Source organism: Vanacampus margaritifer, chromosome 16 (assembly GCF_051991255.1).
Source record: "Vanacampus margaritifer isolate UIUO_Vmar chromosome 16, RoL_Vmar_1.0, whole genome shotgun sequence".
NCBI classification, from domain to species: Eukaryota; Metazoa; Chordata; class Actinopteri; order Syngnathiformes; family Syngnathidae; genus Vanacampus; species Vanacampus margaritifer.
In genome coordinates, this window is record NC_135447.1 from 49,117 (window position 1) to 74,137 (window position 25,021).

Below are 25,021 nucleotides of genomic sequence, written 5' to 3' on the forward strand. Positions count from 1 at the left end.
TTTCAATCGGTATTTGTACCCTGCAAGTGAAGGAAAGGGGAGGCTCGGTCACAGTTCAAATCTTGATTGGATTAGGAGGACTTTTTTTTTCCAGAGCATCAGCAAAGTGCTGACAAATGGACTCTGAGAAAATGGCTCCCCCTAGTGGCGGGATCGCGATACATTATGGGGGCGTTGAAAGTCATGAATCGAAATGTGCAATTTCCTCTTCTAACGAGCTCCTACTTTTCTAGTGGTTGCAAGTTGAGCACTGCTAAACTCTTGGGACATCAATAAACATGTGAGGAGGACAAACAACCAATCAGAGACAGAAGGCTTGACGAAAGAGGCGCATGTCCCTCAAACTTCGCTCTGACCTGGAGCATAATATCTGGAATGTACTCTTCTTTTTAATTTTTTTTTTAAAGCCCATCTCTTGTTTGACAAATGGGTGTGAGTCTGCCAAAGCGTCACAAGACCTCCAGCAAGCAGAATTCAGAAACGAGAAGGAATTAGCAAGACAGATACATTGAGCACCTTTTTTTTTTTAATGAGTTTTAAATGGACATTCAACAAAAAAAGACATTTTGTATGAACACTACAAAAGAGTAGCGCCGTCTTAGTAGCCACGACTAACATTGGTCTGGTTACAGCGCTTTTGCTGAAGTGGGAAAGCGTTCCTTTGTGACCACCAGCACATCTTGACCGATTTCCTTATTAGTCGTCATATTTGAGCAGGATGGACGTGGAAACAAAATGAAATCCAGTGATGCAGCTTCTTCAGTCTTGATATTTAATCAACATGTACAGTATCGTACTCAATGATACATTCCAAAAAAGGCAAGGCAGACAAGAAAAGACTATTTGAGATCCATTTGGATGGACGGGAAGGCGGCGTACATCTTCCCTTTGGGCGACACCATCAAGGCTTCTCCGTTCTTGCTCTCGTCCGTCACCAGCTCCAGAAGACACTCGGCCACCTCCGACGCACTGGGAAGGGGAAATGCATTGTGGGAAATGGTGCGCTTTTCCCCCCACAAACAACAACAGAGGCATTTGCTCCCAATTCAAAACAATTCCCAGCACACAACATTTTTCAGGTTTAAAAAAAAAAAAAAAAAAAAAAAAAAAAAAGGCAAAATTGAGAACATTTGCCTACAGACGCATTTTCAGAAATATCATAAAAGCTCTGCTGAACTTTTGTCAACAATACTCAAAAAAAAAAAAAAAAAAAAAAAGTTGACTTGCTCGTTTAATTTCACACGTGATGGCAGAACATCATGAACAAAAAAAAAAAACACTCCAGTCACTCACCTTAACACGCCGTGCTTGTCCATGAGTTGTCGGGTGGCCTCCTCCAGGATGGTGAATTGTCCCAATTTGGCGCTTAAACTGGCAAGCAGCTCCGTTTGGACCAACGCTGGGCAAAGAGCATTAAAGCGAATGCCGAAGCCCACCACGCTGGAGGCGCTCTGGTGTACGCACACGCACGCACGCACAAATGAAAAAAGGACACGTTTGCCGGACGGCGTTTTGTGCGGCTGAAAGGGGCTCACCGCCATGGCTCTGGAGAAGCCGATCACGGCACTTTTGGTGGCGCTGTAGACCGGGCAGCTCAGGAGCGGTTTGATGCCTACCGCAGACAAAAACACATAGTTTTGGCGAGGAAGCGCTTTTTTTTAGTAACAAAATAGTTGCAGTCTTAATATTGAGTCAGATGAGGGAGCAGAGGTCCTGGAGTCAGACAAAAGTAGTGCTTTGCCACCATGGTGTGGCCTTTTTGCTGCCAAGGAGCCACGTTGAGGTGATTTGGACAAAAGTAGTGCTTTGCCACCATGGTGTGGCATTGCATTTCTGGTCTCCACAAACTATTGTGAAGTGATTTCAAAAGCTGTCTTTAGCTCCAAGTAGTGCTTTGCCGCCCTCTTGTGGCAAAGGTGCCAAAGTAGTTTGACTCATGACGTCAGTAAAATGTCTAAATGATTGAATCATCAGCAATTATCCAAAATGGGGAAGAAAAAGGGAAAAACAAGTCAAATGGAGGCGTGGCTTCACCCGCCATGGACGCCGTGGTGACGACGACGCCTCCTTGACCGCCGTTCAACTTGCTCATGTGCTCCAGGGCAGCGTACGTCCCCTTGATCACGCCCACCTATGACAGCAAAGCCATGAAAGGGAAAAGCAGTTTTGATGACGACAAGGAATTTTTTTCTCGCATAAATTGGGACAGAAAAGCAAAAAGAGGAAGCCTGACGCGAGCTGTTGCTCATCTTGACGCACGTCACAAATGTGCTGGACATTCTTACGAGGTTGATGGCCACCGTCAGCTGCCAGTCGTCTTCGTTCAGGATGCCGGCGTTGTTGCACAGGATGTCGATTCCTCCAAACGTGTCGGCGGTGGTCTTGAAGGCAGCTTTGGACGCGCGTCGGAGACAAAAGACAACAACAACAACAAAATGGCTGCAGGAAGGAATTGACCTCAATGGAAAGTCTTCTCTGAAGAACAACAAAAAACCCATTTGAAAGTGAGGAGTTGCAGCAAAGATGCCAGGAAAGCTTGGAACCGTCGGGACGCTTCCTGATCAACTTTGATCAATCGCGTTCAATCTGCCTGGTTTATTGTGCTGGTCTTCTTGGAAGCTCTCGCCAACTTGAAGGCGTTTTTTGGTATTTTTCAGAAGCAGCTCAAGTTGATGAGAAAATGCTAACGGAGCAAAAAGTTGCTGATTTTCTCTCCGAATTCACACAGAGAAGAATCCCATTTCATCTTTTAAACGTCGTGTTCATTGATCTGACCAAAACAAGAATTGGGATTTTATTTCAAAAGTCCTGATTTGAACTTGAGGCCAGAAAACATCTGGTCTGCATTTTGTACTCGATTACGTGGACCGGAATGCACCCGCCAGTTGTTCACGCATAACAAAGCGCTCGGTTTTATTGCAAATGCTAAAAAGCTTCCTTCCTTCCTTCCCGTTTGTTATGTGCAAAGGTCGGCCGGCTCACTTTAGGGACGGAGGCTAAGTCACTAGCATCGACAAATGTAAACAGAATCTTGGGTATGTTAAGACAGTCGAGGGCAGGGTTGGACTGGCACGAAAAATTAAAAAAATTAAAGAAAAAAAAGAATCAGCCCTGGCATTTTGACGTACACCCGCCGGCCCAGGCTGATTCCTGACCATACCCGTCTAACGCTTTGTTCTGCCACCTTGCGGGTTCTTGTTGCCCATCGCTAATCGTCCACTCGCTTAAGATTGCGTGGTTGTCAAGTTTAGATTTCATTTGGCAAGCAGGTTTGAACAGGGCAAGAATGCAAACCAATGAAACCTTTCATTCCATTCCAACATCGACGTGTAAACTTGCGACTGCTGGTGGTTTTTCACGCCCGATGGCGCGTTTCTTGCCATTCAAAGCGAGCCCGCGTTACCTTTCAGCTGCTCTTCCGATTGAACGTCGCAGCTGAGGAAAAGCGCTCGCTCTTGTCCGTCCTCCTTGTTGAGCGCTTCCATCAAAGTCCTTCCCGCGTCTGCGTTCACATCCAGCAGGACCACCTGGAGGGTTTGCAAATGCGATTGGCTGGCGTGGCAACACTTTCCCATGACGTCGCGCGCCACGCTGGAGGTCAACGCATTGTTTATTGGCAGCAAGTATGGAATGATTTCAGTGAAGTGGCAGAACGTGGCTCGACTGAGTCAGCAAAGTCGCTTTCACTTCAGCCGGCAAGATGGCGACTATTCCGGGTCATTAAGGCAAACGGTCGGTTTGATTGCGCTCATGTGGAGTTAGCTGGTTGTTGGGATTGTGTTTATGACGGCCAATATTGCGTCTTTGGAACCACAGCCAAACCTTCCCCATGCGGTCTCATCAAAAGCGCTGGAAAATGGACAAGGTGGCAAATACAAACTGATCAAATCATCAAAAACGTAACCACGCCCTGAATTTCCACATACGCCAGCCCTTAAATCAAAACATTGTGCAAATCAAATCGAATGACGAAACCACATTTAATCCAAGTGTAACTATGAAATTTACTGCACTTGGCTTTAGCCACATTGATTTTTTACAGCTTTAATCCAAAATAAGCATAACAATCAGCCTTTGCTCAATACTTTGTTGACTCACTTTTGGCAGCCTCGAGTTTGTTATTTAAAAAAAACAAAGACCACAAGTTTGGCACATCTTTAGTCACTTTAGTCCATTAGTGCGTCTCGTGTGTAAACACGTGGCTGAGTAGAACATCCAATCGACTAAATTGACCATAGGTGCACTAATTATTATTATTATTATCTCAAGGCTGATTAGTGCAAACTGGAGGCAAGCGAGCCCAATTGCGCTTCAAAGTAAAAGCTGTGAATACTTTGGACATTTGGACTTTGAAATTGTCAGATATGGGGGGGGGGGTATGTTTAGTGTCTTCAGGAAGTTTTAAATGGTGTTGATCATTTAGTTGACCTTGTCTAAACGGTCATTTGGCTTATGACCGCGGGGAAGGGCTTGCATTTTTTGTTTTAATAAACTTCGACAAAGAAACGGCCCTTTTTCCCATCTTAGTTAAGAAGCTAAATAGAAGCGATCGTGTTGAAGCCGCCCAGTTGTAACACATGCTCGAGTGTCTCCATTCTTAAACAGTGCAGTTGAAAAAGTTGCTTTTTGAGTGCTTGCTTACCTTCGCTCCATTCCTGAAGAGAATCTCGCTGAAGGCTTTGCCGATTCCTGCTGCAGCTCCCGTCACCACCGCGACTTTTCCCTTCAGTGACATTCTGGCTGCTTCTGCTACAAACACTGGATGTCTTCTTGTCTGCCTCAAGAGGCGCGTGTGTGCGTGCGTGCGTGCGTGCGCGCGCGTAGTTATAGTAAGCACGCCAGGCACCACCCACAAGGCCAAACATGTTGGCAGGAAGATTGCTCAATCCGAAAATACTTTATTTTCCCCCCACTAATTACATGTTAAGCGGGTAGTAAATTTGACTGTTTTTAACAAAAGCGAATTTTGTGAGAATTTTGACAGCTGTGAAATATTTTTAAAATAATGTAATAATATAGATCCGTGTGGCGTACAGCATCAAAAAAGGCATATTTTTAAACGGAGTCTGGTTGGACCTGTGAGCTTCCACGAGCTGCCCCCTAGAGGGTGCTAGAGCGCCGCTAAACTGCTCCACATCATGCTGGACTGGACTAAACTGGACTGGACTGCGTTGCACTGCACTCAGTGGCGTGTAAACATGACCAGGGACCCTCTTAAAAAAAGAACAAAGATTCTCGTTCCTCAAGCCGGCACCTTTGCACAAAATGAATAAAACGACATCATAATGAATCTTTAATAACAAACACGCAGCATCTTCAAGATGAAATGAAAATGTATTGAATTCCAGAGATGGGAAATCAGGTCCAGGTCCAGAAAGTAAAACCTTGCCACAGTTTGGCTTTAGCTACCGGTGCTTGTACTCAACCAGCAGGTGAATGAGGTCATTAATGATGTCATTACGAGAAGCACCTGTGGTGTGACTAAAGCCAAACTCTGTTAGGGTCTCGACTTTCTGGACCTGGTTTTCCCATCTGCGTTGAATTCAAAGTGGGAAGTAACGGAGCTGTACTTGGGATGTGATTCTCTAGCATGCCACTAGAGGACCAGACTTTTCCGAAATGCCGGCCTATTATATTCATCCAGCAATTGTATGACCCTCACAAGGATCGCTCTTGTCTCCGACCAATCGATGTGAATGTGGTACATTTGGTACATTGATTGCAGTGAGGTCACGTCAGGGCTTGTGTGTGCTTATTTGCCTACATTTGTGAGTAGGGGGGTGTTGGACATGAACTCTTATCAGCTTCTATCAGGGAGGACACACCCAACAGCAAACTCCCTATGCAAGTGATGCGCGCACACACACAACATACTTTCCGTGTAGTCGAAGTCGCGTATGCTGCAGGTTCAAACAAGCCAGTCAAGTCGCTCGCCGCGCCAACCGCTTGGGAGCGCGGCCATCTTCTAGCACAGCTAACAGCGCCAATACGACAGGTCACGTTGGCTTGTGCTTTCATCAGAAGGCCAGCAACGCAACAAGCTCGCTAATCCCAATATTGATCGTCAGCAGGGTGTGACTTGTCATATATTGATGATTCGTTAGCGCAAGATTGTTTTATTGAAGACCACAAAAGATCCCAACAAGGCCTTCAAACCTTTACTGGGAATGCGTTGAAACGCTTGTAGAGGAATTTGTTTTCACTGTTTGAGTCATTTTCCAGGTCCAAATACGCTCAACAGCACATCGCCCTGAAAGCATTCATCGGAAAGAGACGTGAATGTTCAAACCGAGAAAAGAGTGGGCTAAAATCCTAATGCTATTTGTCTGGCCTTGGGGTTTTGTGGCTAAAAAGTACAGCGTGACGACCATCCATGCTTTGTGAACTGAATGGTGGGCCGGGGGCCGCATGTACATGACCCCCCCACTCCGAACTGGTCCTGCTTACGGGGCAAATGTGCCATTTAGCGGCTTTCAACTGTGACTTGCTGACCAGCTGCTGACTTGTTGTGTTTTCACTGGCGATTACGGCGCCAAAAAGGCGCGGCGGGGCGGACAATGGCACAGAGCTTTACGTGTCCCCCGAGCGCTCGCACACAAAGAGCGGAGAGCGCCGCCATTGAATCCCACGGCGACCTGTTTAGGCCTCGGCGGGAGAAGGAACACGCTGGAGCTGGAGCCTGCCTGCAACCGAAGAGTGATTATTGATTATTGGCGGGATGTCTTTGTTGTCCTCATGAGGTCATTTATTATGGGACACAACAATCATACGGGGTGTCAACAAAAACACTGCACATGTGCACGCATTGTGTTTGAAAAGAAAGGATCATTGACTTCTAAAATGCAATCGAACGTGCCAGCTAAGGAGAAAATGCTGCCGGTTCCTGGACTGTGGAGGACTGATATAGATGCTGTATGTGTGTTGGGGGGGGGGGTGTGTTGCCCCTCAGGTGCATGCCCGCCGACCCACCTTTGCTCACCCCTGGGTGAACTGAACTCTCGGACCACTGTAGTCCGCATAGCCCTGCTTGTATGGTGCTTAATGATCATTTGCAGTAATGACAAATCATGCTCTACATGAGGCATTTACGCACCCCACCCAGTTAGGGTGAACACCTCCCGAGCGGCATGCATTCAAGATTAAAGGTTAAAGTACCGCTGATGGTCACACCCACCTAAGTGGGGCGAAATTCATTCTCCGCATTTGAGCCATCCACTGAGGGAAGCGGTGAGGAGCAGCAGGGGCTTTTGCTCGGGAATCATTTGGTGATCTAGCCCCCCCCCCCATTTCCAACCCGTAATGCTGAGCGTCAAGCAGGGAGGCAAATGGGTTCCATTTTTAGAGTCTTTGGTATTCCCCGACCGGGGATTGAACCCACGACCTCCCAGTCTCAGAGTCAGGGCGGACACTCTACCTGAGCTGGTCTTGAATTTCATGATGCAAATGAGTGCACTTTTGCCTGCATGCATGTCAGACCGCTACCCTGTGTACATATTACATGACACATTCTATTACATAATCCCACTACATCTACTCACGAAATGATGCTTTTTGACACCGAGACTGTCTTCGACTGCATAGAACAGAGCATGACAGGAGTACTTTGTTGTCATCATATTACTGGTGATTACAAAGTAGAACATCAGAGCTAACATCGCGACAACAAAAATAAAATACAGTTACTTCGAGAGACGTGCGCACACGGCGTGGACACGTGCACGGGAGTGGACCAAAGAGGCGTTCAAGGACACACTACTTGAGACATGCCAGCTCGATCTGTACTTGTTTATTGAGTCAACAAAAGTTACGCATGTTCTCACTCTGTTGTGTCGGATGACTTTCTGCGGTTAAGTTTAAGTAGTTAAAGTGGTTTATGAAAAACGAAGGTTTGGTGCTGCGTTTAGGTCATAAGGGAACAAACAAATTCAAATAAACCACAATTGGTTTAACACGATTACGTATCAGTAGTTTCACGCTAATGGAAGTATGTACAATAATCAAAAACAAACTTTTTGTGAAAGCGTATTTGAAATTATAGACACGGCATTGATGCAAGTAGTTTCACATTGAAATCAAAACGCTTTGTAAAAATTAAAAGGCCGATATTCGAACTGGACAATACGTGTTCTTTTTAGGAACCTGAACGTAGCATTACTATGACGTACCTCGAAGCTTTGGTGGCGCGTTCAATATATCTGAAAAATCCCCGATCAAATAAACTTCGATTGGTTCAAGACGATTACGTGGCAGCAATTATAGGGTGCAAATTGCACTTTGAAACTAAAGATACGCTAGCTCTAAAACAGTTTCAAACTGGAATCACAATTCGGTATTAAAAGGGCTCTGATGTTCGAAATGAGAACTACGCGTTGGCTTTTTACCAGAAAACATGGAACGCAGCATTGTTATGACGTGTGACGGATGCGCGCTCCCGACTGTACGTGCCTACACCCCCTCGACGTCGTACGTGCGCGCCCCCTGGTATCGCGTGGTGGAGAGCGACCATATTGCTGCTAGTGGCGGAGATAGGGTTGTTCTCCCCCGTAAAGGCCCATCGGACGCGGTTCTCCCCCCACCCCATGTTTTAAATAATCGTGTACGTCTTCGCGTCTTGGACTGAAGCTCGGTTCGTCTGAGAGCGACAGAGGAGCGGCACACTCACGCCGAACAACTTTACTTTTCCCCTTCGAGCGAATTCGGACCTGGGGGGAGGAGGAGGGGGAGGAGGAGGACTGGTAATCCCGAAGGGGGTGGGAGAACGACGGCGGTTGCAAATGGCCACTCAGGTGGAGGCTCTCCTGCCGGGCAACCCTCTTATCAAAGCGGAGGAGCACGGCAAAGTGATTCGCGGCGAGTTGGAGCCGGAGCTGGAGCCGGAGCCGGAGCTGGAGCCGGAGGTCGACGGGGCCAAGCGGGGCCAGGCGGCGAGTGTCGCCGAGGAGGCGGAGCTGGAGCCCGGCAACGGCAACGGCAGCAGCCCCGGGCACGGGGAGAGCTCCGGGAACCCCACGCGGGACACGGGGTCGGAAGAGGGGGGCTGTGACAGTGAAGTCAAGGCCGACGAGGAGGGCGGTAAAAGCCGGAAGGAGTTTACCGAGGCTCCCCCGCCCAAGGTGAACCCGTGGACTAGGAAAATGAACGCGGTGACGGTGGTCAGCGTGAACGGACAAGCACATCACGGTGGGTACCTTCCTCCCCCTTCCCCTTCCCCTCATATCTGTCTCCCCGCCTGTCACTCGCGTGTCGGTGCGTCCCGTCCGGCAGCTGTCTGTCAGGTGGGCCAGGTAGCGTTGGTGTCGTCCAAATGTCAAGTCCTGCTGGATATATTTGGGGTCCGTGCATGCACCCGTGCACCCCTCCTCCACTCGGGGAGTCTATTCCTGGAATCCACGGTGGCAAAAGTGGAGCCACGGGGTATCTCGTTGCACAAGGGACGCCATCACGCACGCGCACCCTTTGAAATATGACTTTTTTTGTTTGTTTGCCTCAAAAGTTGCGATGCATGAAAATGCAACGTCACAACTGTGCACGGAAAATCGATAAAAGGCAGCCTCGAGTGGGCAAACTGGGCATTTTGGTTGTTAAACGCACGTGTCACGGGACTTTTTTTTTTTTTTAATCCCATTAAGTAGCTGACACACCTAGTGTACTAACAGAGGGCGTTAGTGCTGTTAGTCCTTTAAAAGAAGAAAAAAAAAGAGTGGAGACGCCCGCCCCGGCTAACAATAGCACGGGCCTAGCTCAGCCGCCCCGACCATTTGCTTTCGGTTCCACTCTCTATTTTAAAAAATAACAACAATGTGCCCCGCCTTAAACGAACTGAATTTGTTGGGTGTTTATCTTTTTGTGTATGTATGTTTAATCAGGTAAAAAATGCGAGCAGGTTTGTTTTGAGACGTCACGTGTTCACTCCACGTGTAGAAGGCATGGTAAGCTCAGCGAGCTAACCGGCTAATCATAACTCTGGTGCAACCACACTCGTTTTTATCGCTTGTGGCATTGATCGTTGCCCTTATTTATGAATTTGCCCGGTTGTCATGTCGCCCGTGCATCGCTAACTTCTCTTAAACTACCAGTTAGCCGTGGAAGCTAACGAGTCTGTGCAAGTCATCGTGAATTCGCTCATGAATGCGCCACATTGTGATTCGTAACGTGGTGCTTCTTTTGTCATTGGGAGTAACACGAAGAGCAAAATGTTGTGCTTATCCAGACAAGGCGTTTTTAAACCTCCCAACAGGGCCTGGTCAGCGAAAAGACAACGTGTCTCTCATCTATTTGTCCACCCCAACCCCCCCACGCACACACTGCCATGCTGCAGCTTGTATTGAAATTGCACAGCTGTTTGACGAAGCTTCTGGCAGGCCGGTGTACTTTAAAAAAAAAAAAAAAGTCAAATCGCAGCGGACTGGACTGCTGCAGCATCAGCAAGTAAATCAGACCTAGTCACTTAGTATATTCCACTGTAATAAACAGCTACAGTATTCGCTGACTGTATGGTTTGACACCTGCACCCCCTCTTTTCTTTGGCCACTGATTTTGTAACTGGTCACTCGGGACCCACAACTTTCCAAACACTTTGTCCTTAGGTCAAAATGTGTCCACAAACGCACTACGAAACATTTGATTAGATTGCCGCGTTAAAATGTAGTTGCTTTACAGAGACCCTATTGTAGTCATAAACTGAAGGTGGGAATCTTCCGGGGCATGGCAAAGACTCGGTTGAGACTACTGAAAAGCGGCCATCTTCCACCAAAAGTGATGACATAGAAATAATTCAAGATATGAACAGCGTTCTAGGAAATACCATGTTCATACGTCGGGTAGCATCTGTATATCTGCGTGTCTTCATATTGGGTTCAGTGTAGTAAATTAGTCACAACATATATGTGCACATTCTTTTAGCGCTCTTATTTGTGCGTGTGTAAGTTAGCTGTACTAACATGTTACAATTTAAAGGGCGTTTTTAAACTGTTCTAAAAGCAGCCGTAGCATACCTAGCATACCAGTGAGTCACGTCGAAGGAATACCAAGTCCATTTTTTGGCAAGTTTTAGTCACCAAGAAAGTCTTCAAATTGAACTTGAAGCAATAATGGCTAGCGCCAAATGCTTTTGGTGTCAAACTCGTTTGAAATGATGTCTTACAGCACCAACGAAAAGAAACGCGGTGCAGCGGCATATAAAGCGTCTCTCCTCGAGCCGGCCTCGTCAGATAGCGCCAAAGCAACAACAAATTGCTTTGATGCTTTTATAGCATAATCAATCAGGCTGATCAAACTTATTGTTGCACTCTTCATTATTCACGTCTTATTGATGTCCTGAAAAGAAAAGATCAGTGCAAAGACATTTGATTTCTTTGTACTGTATTTAATTTTACACATGCAGTTGTTTGTGGTCAGGTTTTTTGTGTTCTGAGTTGACTTTTTTTTTTTTTTTTTTTACAACATAATGTTTAAAATATACGCATTTTTAAAAGGTTATTGTTGAACGGTAAAACATTTTTACAGTAAGTTTACAAGAGTGGGGAAATGCGGGTCCTAGGCTATGGTGTGAATGCATTGATGTTAGAATGTTATTTTCCTCGTAATGGTAAGAATTAACCGCACATGAACGCACAATAACGTTCAGTCCTGATTGATTGTTGTTTTTCCCACCCCAGAGAGAAAAAAATCAAATGGGACATAAAAGCGATGACGTGGCAATATTGCATCAAAGCCTACGGCTGGCGTCCAATGGGTTGCTTCAGGTGTCACCGATTGACCCCTCTGAAAATGTTCATATTGATGATTGTGCAATAAGGAGACGCTGCCTTACATACTTCCTCAATTTAATCATCTGCTTCTTCTCTTTGTGGCTGTTCGCTTCTTCCCTGACAATCGTGAAAAAGCGTAAAAAAAACACACAAAAAACAATACAGTACTCGGAGAGTCTTTTCCCACCACAAATAGATGAAATGAGCAACCAAAGAGCCGACAAAACTTTTCTCGTCTACCACCTACTGCCAAAGCAAGTTTGAGGTTTTTGACGTTGCAAAAGGTTGAATTTATCTCTATCGGTTTAGTGTGTGTACTTAGTGTGTCCTTGGATGAGATACGAGCAGTCTAAAGAGTGGAAACGCATTTCAACATCCCAGCTGGCCTGTTTTTAACAATTGTGATGTCTGTGACCAACACTTACTTCAGCCGAGCGTTCTTATGTTGATGCGCCGCCGTCTGTTTTTACGCGACGGCCGTGCATCGTTAGCCGCCGTAGTTAGCATCGATTGAGGGAAGTGACTTTCTCTTGAGAAACGTGTAGCATTTGGAGTGGCTTGTGATTAAAATGTGACCCAGTTGAAGTGGCAGTACACTCGTGAGCCCTTGCGGGCCTTGACTCGACTTGTCAAAAGACTGTGAAATAAATGGCTCGAGTTGGAATGAAAAAAAAAACAAAAAACGTAACTATGAGACCAAGCAGCCCGGGGCAAAAAAATCTCTGTCGTGTTGTACGTGAGACCTCGAGTGACGTGTCGTCACAAAGGGCGGGTTTGTTTTTGCGTCGTCTGTGGTGCGGCGGCCATCGCTGGCAATGTTGACGAAGACTCACATGATGATGAAATGCCAATAAGGCCCTAATCAATAACGCAGTCATTTAATATTGTTTTTGCTGCCCTCGTGTCACAGATGTTGTACTGCAGTCCTAACATTGCTTTTATTTGCAAAGTACTCGCAATTTATTGAAGAATGTTATTGTGTGTGAATGACATCGTTCTGCATCCGCTCATGAACATGAAGACTTGTCGATATTTATACTGATAGATAATATTGATTTTCAAGCTTAGAGTGCATTATTAGTGTGTTGCTAACAAACTCTACATGTTTGCTAAGCCAAAAAAAAGGGTCGAAAATTAGCGCGGGCACACCCGACCGGTTCGTTCGTCGCCCCCATTTCTGTCTACTGTGCGAGTCTTCCCACCCGACCATCGTCTTCATCAGACACCCCAGGCCGTCTTGTTTTCTTTTTTGGGTGACGCGAGTGTCGTGAACCAGGAAGCTGTGTGGACGCACGACTGGGCAAAAAAGCAGCTGTAGCCAAATGGTTACGCACATGAGCTCAGCTGATTGGTCAGTTGTTGGGAATCAGACGTTGGACACCCCCCCCCCCCCCCCATCAGATCCACTTTCGACTGTTGTCGTTGTCATAGTTGAAGTGACACAATTGAGATTTTGTGGCTGCCACGTAGCACAAGGCAGACAGCCGTCAAGGCGGCAGATATCGAGAAGAAGATTTTGCTGTGTCGATTGGATTTACTCGACTTTACGCTGATCTCATCGAATGGAGCGGATGAGCAGATATTTTGCATTTCATGCAAAATTGGTCATTGGCTGTAATTTCATAATTTGCCAATTGATCAATGATGTCAATGATTGGATGCGCCAAATAAAATATGACTCCATTCACTCCAGTTTTGCAGCATATACAGTGAGATTTTTTTTTTCTATTCCTTTCCAATATATTTTTTGGGGGGGGGGGGGGTGTTATGGATTGTTATTCCTGTATTTCTTTCCCAGTGCATTTCAATGGGTGTCAGTTAAATGCAAATTGTGGCTATTTGTGGGCCAGGCCAGTCCAAATCCCCTGCAAATGGTGGGGGTCAACTGTGGAGTACATAAAGAAGCTGTTGTTTCCTGTTTGCGTAAATTCTGATTGGAGCGATGATTGGTTATGGTTTTTGAAACTCTGATCGGCTCCAAAATCCTGACGGTGTGTAAAGCCTAGTAAATGTACCGAGCCGAAACTGGAATTGGCCCGCGTTTGCTAATGTGTTAACTCCAAAGCCAAAGACGTAAATTCCATTTTGAAAATGCCATCCGGCTCCACACCCTCTCGCACCCTCTCCACGCACGCACACACACACGTTCTGACTATCAGCTTGAGCCGAGCTCTTGTCTGAAACCATCTCTGAAGCCGCTTTATCTGCCGCAGGCCGAGTCTGCGCTCGGTGATAGAGCTGGGCAGGGTGTGGACCGTTCGCACCGACGGCGTGTCCACTCGCCGCTGCGACGCACTTCCAAGAGCGTTTTTATTTTGCTTGTGATTGTGACGGCTCAGAAGTAGCACAAGTTTGCAACAGCAGGAGTTTGTCCTTTTTGGTCGACCTGCAAGCTGATTGGATTCGATTATGAGTCGATGTCAAGACGGTGAAATACTTGCTCGATGGCTTGCAGATTTTTGGGTGCTTCACTACAGCACACGTTTTGAAGTCAATGCGTTTATTGTATATGGAAATGTGACAGTGACATTTACTCAAATGCGTAATTAGCACTTCAAATGTATCTAAAATCGTTCATAACCGATAACATTTAGGAGAAACCAATGATTGAAGTACATGACCTATTTGTTCTACTAGCCCCGTTGCTCTTCTGACAAATAATGTGCCGTCTCATTTGAGTTTTGTAGGGCAAATGATGCCGTTTGAAATATCACGGCCATTTTGACAGCTCCAGTCACAGAAGCCTTGGAATTTTTTGAAAAGTTATTCCAAATGTATATGGGCTCTGGATAGTGGATTTTAACCTGGGTGCGTTTGTAAGGTTTTGTTTTGGATGCTCCACGTGCTGACCACGGCCTCCGTTTGGGTCCACGCGTCTTTGTGGCGTCCTCCATTTGGAAATGGCTAGCGTTGCCGTGGTGTCGCGGTGGACGCCCTGCAGCTCAAGCCATCGGCGACAGAGCCAGTTGGGATTTGTCTTGCGCCACCCCCGCAACCCCGCCTCCTACAAGGGATGGTTGCGCCACATTTGCATACAAAAGGGAGGCCCGAAGCGATGAGGCGATGTTGTCGCGTGGTATCGGGGCTCTGGCCAAGCGGTCTTTGGTAGCTCATTGACGCTTTCCTCCATATTTGGGTCTTGAAAGCCGGCGAGCCCGCGAGGTCACTCAGCGCTGCCGCTAACTGTGGTGCCGCCCCCTGCTGGCTTAAATGCAGTCTGACACCATTGCAAGGTAACTGATAACGTAAGATCTTCGTAAACATGGCTGGTGTTTCCAGTCCAGTCATTTAGGGGCCTTTTTCTACTCCTCTGATATTTTGGCCCTGACAATCACCTGAGCAAAGAGGGTTGCTTTGGAGGTCACCTGGGCAAGGACAGCGTGTTCCCGCATGATACGAAGTAGATGATGAATGGAAGGAATATTGAGATAGAGAAGCTGAATTGAAGTGGCGGGGGTTGGTCTGAGCAAATGTTAATGTTGGCCTCTGGCTGATGACAACTGGCTCTTCATGTGCTGCAAAGGCGCTGGTCCGGGTCCAGTTCATTTAAAGGCAACGCGAGGAAGAGGAGGGAGGGGGGGGGGGGGGGCAGCACATTCGAAAAGTAGCTTGTTGCTTTGTAGTGGAATTGTTCAAAAATGGAACCATATCATCTGATGAGATCCAATAAGAGCTGCATTCAAAGCTTTGGTCAGACAAGAACATTTACGGCTTTGATTTACAGGTTTGATCGACAATCGACGTGTATATCAAATCCGTTTCCCCCATTGAAATGCTAAGGAATCCTGTTTTTCAGCATGTTGCAGCCGTTTGAGCATTTTGACTGCGCCTTCAAGACCCTCAGAACACGTGCCAGGAAAAAATGTATTTTCTTTTCTTTAGTACAGCAATTTCTGGACTATAAGGCACACCAGGCGGCTATAAGCCGCGCTAGCTAAAGTTTGTTCCACATATAAGCCGCGCTAGCGAAAGTTTGTTCCACATATAAGCCGCGCTAGCTAAAGTTTGTTCCACATATAAGCCGCAGCCGACACTAAGCCGCCGTTTTTTTAAATGTTTTTCCATAATGAGGGTGCAAATTGTCTGGCTCTGGTTCTGTCTCTCCTCCTGTATTTGGGCTCCCTTGTTTTGTTTTGCGCTTCCTTCAAAGTGCCCACCCTTGTGATCGGATGGATTAGCTGCACTTTGGCAAGCCGTCGGGTCCAATGCAAGTGAAAAACGTGGCGTTTTATAGTCCAGAAATGGCTGTCATCGGCAGTAGAACACGGGTTGGTTAGTCAGAAGCACAAGTTTCGGACTAAAAAGTGGAGGAAACCAAGTTTTGGTCTAAAGATACAAAGCCGGGATTTTGATGCGACTATTTTTGATTTTGTTGACCCCTCAAACTGCGATTACGGCCCCCAAAAAATGATATCCCAATTTTCTCCCCAGTCATTCAGGACAATTGCAATTGTAATCAATTTTAATCCAATAAAAAGTTTCCTTTATTCCAAAACAATTCCTGTGTGAAATGTCCAGACAACAATAATGTATAATGATTCTAAATCACTTTGAACAGATTTATCATTCCTTAAATGCAACAAGTCTTACATTTTTTCCTCCCAATTAAAGTCAAATTGATTGTGATTGCTTTTCATTCTGGCAACTTTGTCACCGCTTTTTGTTTTGTCAATGTTCAGCCTCGCACGACTGAAAGATGTGCTGCAGGTGCAAGTGTCACCTGCGCTTGTTTTAAATAGTCGACGTTTACAACGGGGTTGGGTCGGATGAATCGACCCGGGCTTCGCAGCTCATTAACAGCCCGTCATCATGTTGCTCGTTTAAAAATAAATAAATAAATAAATCAAATAAAACGGGACTCGCAGGGTTGTGAGGAAACAAATAGCGCAGCCCAAGAGTGTGACTAAAAACAAGCATTTCATTAGTGAAGCATTTTTAAACCCAGTGGCCCGTTTCAATTTGAAATTGTGGCAAAAGTCCAAGAGAGTTAGTTGTGCGCAGCCGGAGCCAGTTTATTTGTTGGGGTTATGAAAAAGATCATTCCGGTGTTTGTAAGCCGAGACATGCAGGGATTTGGTGGGACAAAGCTCGGGTTTGTTAGCCGCCGTGTTGTGGAATGCGCGTTTGCTGCCAGCATAGCCGGCGTTTAGCGCTCAGCGCTGACGTCACCTTTTCCAGCATCGCCCTCTGCTTTTCTCATCTCACCTGTTGAACCAGCGACAAGAGCGCGCTCGCGGCACATACGCCGATGGCGTCGCTCAATAATTTGAGCCGCCTCCTGTGTGTGTGCGTTTTCCACTGAATGCGCAAGGAATCCCCCATCACGCGCCGCCGGGTTCTCGTTTGTCCGACGTCTTGGCCCGTCTGACCTTCTGAGCCTGCTGTCATCTGATCCGAGGGGCTGACGTCAGCGGAGTCTCGTCGCCGTCAGCGGAGTCTCGTCGCCGTCAGCGGAGTCTCGTCGCCGTCAGCGCAGTCTCGTCGCCGTCAGCGCAGTCTCGTCGCCGTCAGCGCAGTCTCGTCGCCGTCAGCGGAGTCTCGTCGCCGTCAGCGGAGTCTCGTCGCCGTCAGCGGAGTCTCGTCGCCGTCAGCGGAGTCTCGTCGCCGTCAGCGGAGTCTCGTCGCCGTCAGCGCAGTCTCGTCGCCGTCAGCGGAGTCTCGTCGCCGTCAGCGCAGTCTCGTCGCCGTCAGCGCAGTCTCGTCGCCGTCAGCGGAGTCTCGTCGCCGTCAGCGGAGTCTCGTCGCCGTCAGCGGAGTCTCGTCGCCGTCAGCGCAGTCTCGTCGCCGTCAGCGGAGTCTCGTCGCCGTCAGCGGAGTCTCGTCGCCGTCAGCGGAGTCTCGTCGCCGTCAGCGGAGTCTCGTCGCCGTCAGCGCAGTCTCGTCGCCGTCAGCGCAGTCTCGTCGCCGTCAGCGGAGTCTCGTCGCCCTCCAGCTCGTCAGATTAGTTTAACGATGCAGACGCTCAACGGGGCTGTGCACATCATTCATAATTAACGCTGTTCAGGTGCAGTCGGGTTCGAACCTATTTGCTTGAAACGACAACGGATTCATCATTTCACTGACTGTCTTTGAAAGGATGAGTGAATGGTACTTAAAAAAAAAAAAGTTCTGAGTCATGATGAAGGCGCATTCAGCCTCATTTTGAAAATCATTTGTTTTGGATTCTCCAAAGTGAATTTGTTAACTTCCGACTGGTTGCTTGAGTTCTCCTAGCAAAAGGATCCGTCCCGCCAGAGCTCGTAGTGCATACCGTCGTACAGTACAAGCATCTAAATTCGAGTCCTTGAGAGCTGCTATGCAGCCTGTTTTCCACGTCTCCCTCCTTCAGCACAGCTGAATCTAATGATCAGCTCATCAGCAAGCTTTGCAGAAGCCCGATGACGATCCTGATCATCAATCAAGTATGTTAGTGGAGAGAAAGAGGGAAAGCAGGCTGGCTTTCTGGATGGTGGCTCTTGGGGACCAGACTTGGCCACCCCTGGTTGATAGTGTTCTTTTGTTGTCTGGGCTGTTGTGTTGGTGGCATCCGTGACAGTAACGCAGCAACAACAGTTGGCCCACCTTTTTTTAAGATCTCCACGAGTGACTACTTTTCATCGTGTCAATTAAGTGTCATGAGTGCAGCGTTGTCCCGCCAAAAGATCTCATTAGCGAACGCTGTACTCACTTTAGTCACATACTGTTTATCATCATCGGGATACGAAATGACGTCTTGATTTATGCGGGTACAAAATTGTGTCCACACGGCACAGCGACATCCTGCTAATGTCCGTATGCAGTTGATGACTAGACTTCAAACTACCGGTAATCTGTCCTGGCGGTTTAAAAAGCGGGAGTTGCATGGAGTCGGTGAAGCGCAAATTGTCGTCGTTTGTTTTTCGACGAGTGAGAAAGCAACTTGATTCCATCTGTCGGGGCGGGACTCCACGAGAAACTGCTTTTCAGTTCCATTGACATTTGTGATGTCATGAGTGGCTTAGAGTCGCGACACCTTTCAGGAATCCACCGAGATAAGCGCGTGACCTTTGACCCAGTGCCTGCTAGATGCGTGATCACCTTCGATTTCAAGCAGAGTCGACGTTGAGCGATGCTCACGTGACCCGCGTTACTCGCGGCGTGCATAACAAAGCAGCTTTTCGCACCGCGTTTGCTTTTAGCCGCACGTCGCACCCTCCAACTCGGTTCCGGGTTTCTTGCGACCAAACTTTCCATGCACATTTGTCTCGTTGCTCTTTATGGAAATCCCAAAATGAGACTCGTGTGGTCTGAGAAGCTGCAAATGTTTGAAGTTGTTAAAAACACACTCGATGTCAAGCCGCTCTGCCCGTGACGCATTCTCCGTGTCAGGAAAAAGAGTTTCCTGTTCTTCTTCTTCTGCGGATTATTCAAACGGCAGCCGCAGCATCTTTAACCGGCCTTATTTCGGGTTTTGTCCTGGAATGTGAGGAATGATTGAGCCCGATAAGCTGATGAATTTACAACTCGGCTCCAAGATTACGCTTAAGACGGCAACGGTGCCGACGCGTGAGGAGGACGTTGAGGCAGTTGAAGGTGTTTGTGTACGTCAGCCTCCCAAAGACGAGCGCCTTTCTTGGCAAAAGTGGGTTTTTGAGAGCTGTTGGTCTTCTGCCAGTCAGTCACCGTCGTCGGAGCAGAAACCCACTTTGTCATTTTTTCTGCATTTTGGTTAGAGGGCGCCGTAGCGGGCGGATGTGTGGATGTCAGTGAGTAGAGGAAGAACGTAGGACGGAGAGAAAGAATCATTGGCCGTTTCTCAATATCCAGAACACAGAGGTCTTGGGTTCGATTCAAAGCATCCTGTCCCGGCATCCGTCTTCTACTGTTATCAACTGCTTTGTGGTCTTGACGCATGTCTCTTGTCCCCTCAGAGTCTTCTGGTCCCGCCAAGGTGGTGAGAGCAGGCAACCCTCCCAAGACCAGACGTGGAGGAAAGGTACACGTTCCCTTTGTTTTTCTTTTTCTTTTCCCCGGCGTGTTCACCACGCCGTACTCTGCAAGTAGGTGGTGCTGTAACTCTTAAATACACAATAAGAAGTAATAATAATACAGAAAACTTTTAATAGAGATTTTTTTTTTACTGAAAATGAAAAAAATAATAAAAATGGGGGGAAATCTGCCAATATGTGAATCTGCAGGTGCCAAACCACGAGTATGACGGGATCGACTGTCATTTGAATGCGTGCATTGTGGATGCTTCCGACTCGACATTAGGGATGCAGCAATAACGCCGTTTTACGAAGAACCGTGGTTTTTCAACGTCAGGATCAAATAGCCGTTCCACGGCACCGATTATTTCCAATGCGCCATGCGGCGGCATCCACTCGGCCCGTTTAGCGGGCGCGCAACAACGCAGGCTTAACGTTGAACGCCGCACGGGGAGAGTTGCGTACCCGACAGCTGTGTCGGGTTCCAAGGTGACCGGCGGGGAAGCGTCCCCGCACCAGCCGCTGCCCGGCCTGGACCAGGTTGGCAGGTTGAGCGGACGTGTGGAAAGGAGAGGCTGAACCGAGGCGGCTCGAGACGGTCATTGTTGTCCGGCCGCCGGTCCAATGTTTGCACTGGGTTATTTGATGGCTATTTATTTAGTGGGATTTTGCGCTTGACCAACTCTGCTTTACGGTTTCTGCTTTTCTGCTCCAAACGGACCTTCAATGTTCCCTTGTGACAATGACCAGAAATATTCAGAATCTCGTCGAACACGGGGCTTCGGGCCGCGGCTGGGCGGGGAACTCCAGCAGGCCCCCCCACATCCACAGCCGCGCACTGGATAGGCTGAAGGCGTTTGAAGCCACGGGGCCGCCATCTTGGGACTCGCGTTTGGCTGCAAAATGCCTTCATGCGTCGCCGTAAAATGCACAATTCATCAGTTTAAAGGCTGTGGACGAACGTTTCACCTGCAAGAAAGTTTTTTTTTTTTTATAAGATAAAAGAAAAAGAGGCTACATACTTGTTAAACATAGTACTCAGGCCCATACTTTATATTTTATTATTCTGTTATTTATTCTCACTTTGTTAAAATAAACCTAAAGTTAAAGCTAATTTGTGCTTTTCAAGTTCTGAAACTATATTTCTTTTTTGTACTTATTTTTGTGGTGTATTTGTTGCAAAAGGCAGCAACTTAAAAAAAAAAATATTTTCACGTTATTTATTGTTAAAAATAAACATTTTCAAGGAATGCTGATGTGATTTTTTTTTTTAATGGCTATAAGAATAAACGTAAAACTGCGTTGTTTTTTCCCAGACTATAATCGTACACCAAAATCTGAAACCGTCTCACCCCGACTAGACATAACTGACATATGCAAACATATAAAGGAGTGTGATGAACATAAAACTGTTGCTAATCATCTCCGATTCTGCTAGTTGTTAGCCCTTAGCATGGGACGGGCCCCCAAATATCAAATGAAGGTTCCTACTGGTTTTCTTAGTTCAGATTTGGGCTGCTTAACGGCGACGTAAGAATCGAAGGCTGAAAGTCAAATCATGGTTGTGGTTTGTACCGCATTTCAGCTTTCAATAAAAGTTGTGTTTGTGTTGATCAGTAAACATAAAAGTTCACCTGTTCTAAACTACACTTAACAGGCTGTGGACCAAATTGAAAAAGGTGCGATCTTTGGCACTTCTCCGCCTTGTTGTGCTTCATGAATGACTTATTCAGAGCTTGCTCGTCTGTGTTTGCTCAGGTTGGGGACTTCGGTGACACCAATAGCTGGCCCACCCCCGGGGAAATTGCAACCAAAGACATGCAGGTAGGTGCTTTCTTTCTTTCTTTCTTTCTTTCTTTGAAGGTGGCGTTGCGGAAAGGCGACCATTGGACTGACTTGTGCTTGATGGGTTTGATTGCCCCTCCCAAAACGTTGGTGGAACAACGGATTCAGATCTGTTCCAAGGATTCAGCCTTCGACCGCTCTTTACAACTCTGCATCAACATTTCATGCGCTTGAAGTTCGTTAATCACGTGTTTGGAATCTCGTCTTCCAAACAGTCGATTGCCAAAGATGTGGCGTTACAAAATTGTTGCCGCGGCGGCCGTGGCTGACGGTTTAGAGACGGTCGTCCAGTAACCGGAAGGTCGGCTGTTGGCTCCCCGGGTCCTGTGTCGTTGTGTCCTTGGGCAAGGCACTTGACACACCAACGTGTTGCTACTCACACTGGTGTAAGGAAGGTGCAAATGTTTGGCGGTGGTGGGCGAGGCCGTAGGTGCACACTGGCAGCCACGCTTCCGCCAGCCCAGGGAAGCTGTGGCTACTTAAGTAGCTCACCGCCACCAAATGTGCACCAATAATGTGTCCATTGCATTGGAAAGCGTCTTTGAGAAAAGTGCTCTATAAGTCGGATGCATTCTTCTTCTTATTATTATTATTATTACTATTATGGAGGAGTCTGGCAAGGCTGTACTTTGCTGAAAATGACATCATCGATTCATCGACTTTGACTGGACTTTGATCACATGATACGTAGTCTACTATGAAAATGTTGACTTGTGCTCCCAAAAGAGCTTGAGGCGGCTGAAGGCAGCAGCGCCCTTGAGCAAGTGCTTGCGTTGCATAACGACAGCGTAAAAGGGACAGCCAACAGCTGCCACCTCAAGCTGCTGGCCGACTTCAACCTGGCGTCCCCACACAGTGACTCCTCCCTTCGCCCAAGCGGCGGCGGCGGCGGCCCTCAGAGCTGTGGGCTATTTCTGATCCCTGGATCGAGTCGGCGCGTCGCCCGCCGGCCGTCCGGCAGCGCGGCCCCCTAATTCAGGCAACCGGATCCCAGCGAGCGCCGCGCAGCGCACGCGTTGCTCAGCAGGAAAATGTGGGTCAACGCCATCTGAGCCCGGAATAAACGGCAGTGCTTGGGAGGGCTGGACTTGAGTGCGCCGTAGCCCACGCCTGGGAAGGGATGTCCTTTTAGGGATTCCCTTTTGCTAACGGGCCCCGGATCCGCCGCGGCGCTGCTATTTTGGGGCATCATGTAATCGGAGTGTGCGCTCGCTGACACTTTGTGTCATTCGAAGGTTGATCTTAAGAGCACATCCTGACGCATGTTTAGCGCTTTGGGACCGGTGTGTTGTCTTTGTCGGGATTGTCCCAAGTTTGGTGATTGGCTCGTTTTCACCAAGTTCATATTGTTTCGCAACGACCAAAGAGTTCAGGGTCCCACTCCTTTTTTTGTTTTTCTGTTGACATCTGTTTCTCCGCCTTCCCACCGCATATGGACACACGTGCTCTACTTGCATCTTTACCCGTACATTCCTCATGTCATTTTTCTACCGGCCCAATTCAAAGGATGTCCCCTAACAGGCAGGCTTGGGTTTATTCCTCCCCATCTCATTTGTCTGTGAACAGCTTTGTTTTTTTTTTTTGTTTTTTTTGGGGGGGGGTGTCATCTGTGTCCACGTCATTGTCTCCTCTAAACTGCTCTTCCCTCCCTCCCTTTGTTCAGATGGAGGCAGTGACACGGACCGTGTCCTGCCCGCCGACTGTCAGGCAGGTCAAAGACTCGTGGAGATCCACTGTAAGTTTCAACCGGCAGCCTCGTAATACGCCGCGAGCTGCCACTCGCGCTAGACCATTAGAACGCCAATTAATAGGCTCAACCATTCCAAACGGCGTGCGGCAGTTGTGCACGATCAGAAGAGAAGCCGATGCTCGTATTCCAATTGAAGTGTCAAACTGTGGCCAAAATGCCTTTGCTAATTCACCTTTCTCTTTTCTGCATGTTGACGCTAATCTGTGAGCTAGCGACAAACGATGATCAAGATCCCATGAAAAGTCTCGTTCATTTTCGTAAGGCGTCCACACAACTTAAGCAGAAAAAGTTTGTTTAAAATAAATATTTTAGAGGTAAGCAAAGCTCCGGTCCTACATTACAATCAAATATTACCTGAAAAGTTAAAAGTTTAAAACGGTGCGTGCAAGCAGAGCTATTTGATTTAAAAGTTCAGATCCATTTTTGTAAAGATGGCGTCCAATAGCTAACGTTGGCAATTAGCAGGATGTTGCAAATGCCAACTCCGTCGCAGGCTAAAAGTTCAAAACGAAACTCAATACGTCGTTTGTTATGAAGTCCTTCCTAGCTAGCAAACCCCACATGACGCCAACACCTTTTTGCTTTTTGAACATGAAAGTCAGTTAGCATAGCTAGCTTGTTAGCAGTGCTGAATCGTTGAATAGACATCCGTCTTTGAGCAGCGTCGAACCCATTCACTGTTTCCACTCACCACCATTGCTTGCATTGACTGTAGCACATTCAAAGTCTGGACACTTGCAGCGACCTTAAGTGGATTACGTATCGTGGACACGTGCTGCACTTAATCTGTGTTTTGTTGGCAAATGAGAGCGCTAATCCTGCGGCGCCGTTTCCCCTGGAGGCCCCTCCCTTTTAGTGTCAATGTTGTTTGACGTGACGAAAATCAACTTTTTGTTTGTATGCTTGCGGATGCGGAAAGGGAAGTGCTTTCAAATTGTGCTTGAATTCAACTTGCCACAAGATATGATCTCATTTTTGGAGGTGTCTTAGAGTTGAGTTCTCGAATGCAGTGACTTGTGTGGGTGTTGATTGGCGTGAAATCCACTTGCTTTTTTTTTTTCTCTTTTCTTTTTTTCTGGAATCCACTTGCTAAGAACTCCTTGCATGGTTTTCCTATGCCAACAAGTCGGTGTCGTGTTTGTGGCGACACCGACTGTCGCTTTACTTGCGTCAATCTGCTTTCTTATATAAATGTCTGTTTTTGATCACTTAACCCTCCCGTTTCAAAATGTTCATGTTGCAGGACATTTTTACATGATAAAACAATTTGAAAAATGAGAGCAGAAATGCCTTTTGTGTGTGAAATAAGCCGTGTATGGCAAATATGGCGCGATACGGCTGCCACAATTTGTTGAATAATTCCACGACAAACTGGATCATTTTTTCCATACGTTCTAACCCACACACGCACACAACTTTGTGTAGAAATAATTTGGTGAGAGAGATGGCGGCGAGGCGAGCCAGCTCGGAAGAAAGATATTATTTCACATTTAAAGAATGTGAAGTTCGGTCTGTCAGCTGCAAAGCAGAATTGCCTTACACGATAGCATGTCTATAATCGCTGGCATAAGGTAACGTAAACATCGTTGCATTCATTTGCTGGCACCCACGTCACTCACCAGGGCCCCGCACACACAAAGCCACAGCTACTGCAGTGATGAATGTGCAGTTGGTGACCCCGAGTGGAAAGCGCACGTTTTCTTGTTAAATAATGCAAAGTCACTTTTCAC

At 47.2% G+C, this 25,021-nt stretch overlaps 2 protein-coding genes across 10 annotated transcripts in view; one reads left to right on the forward strand and one right to left on the reverse strand.

Moving 5' to 3' along the window:
* Positions 1–749: 749 nt before the first annotated feature.
* Positions 750–4,839, reverse strand: LOC144035930 (15-hydroxyprostaglandin dehydrogenase [NAD(+)]-like). Its single transcript, XM_077546040.1, has 7 exons — positions 4,643–4,839; positions 3,404–3,527; positions 2,286–2,392; positions 2,035–2,131; positions 1,536–1,612; positions 1,294–1,451; positions 750–969 (listed from the first exon to the last, which is right to left on the reverse strand). The coding sequence occupies exons 1-7, from the start codon at positions 4,733–4,735 to the stop codon at positions 840–842; spliced, it is 786 nt and encodes a 261-aa protein (XP_077402166.1). The 5' UTR covers positions 4,736–4,839; the 3' UTR covers positions 750–839.
* Positions 4,840–8,453: 3,614 nt separating this feature from the next.
* Positions 8,454–25,021, forward strand: part of larp1 (La ribonucleoprotein 1, translational regulator) — a 28,588-nt gene continuing 12,020 nt past the window's right edge. For 6 of the 9 annotated variants that reach the window (XM_077546019.1, XM_077546021.1, XM_077546020.1 and 3 more), the window contains exons 1-4: positions 8,454–9,180; positions 19,640–19,704; positions 21,455–21,520; positions 23,205–23,276. In XM_077546019.1, coding sequence (XP_077402145.1) covers positions 8,775–9,180; positions 19,640–19,704; positions 21,455–21,520; positions 23,205–23,276 — 609 coding nt within the window. In that variant the 5' untranslated portion in view covers positions 8,454–8,774. The remainder of the gene's footprint in view (positions 9,181–19,639; positions 19,705–21,454; positions 21,521–23,204; positions 23,277–25,021) is intronic. The other 3 variants (XM_077546024.1, XM_077546028.1, XM_077546027.1) reach the window with 2 other exon arrangements.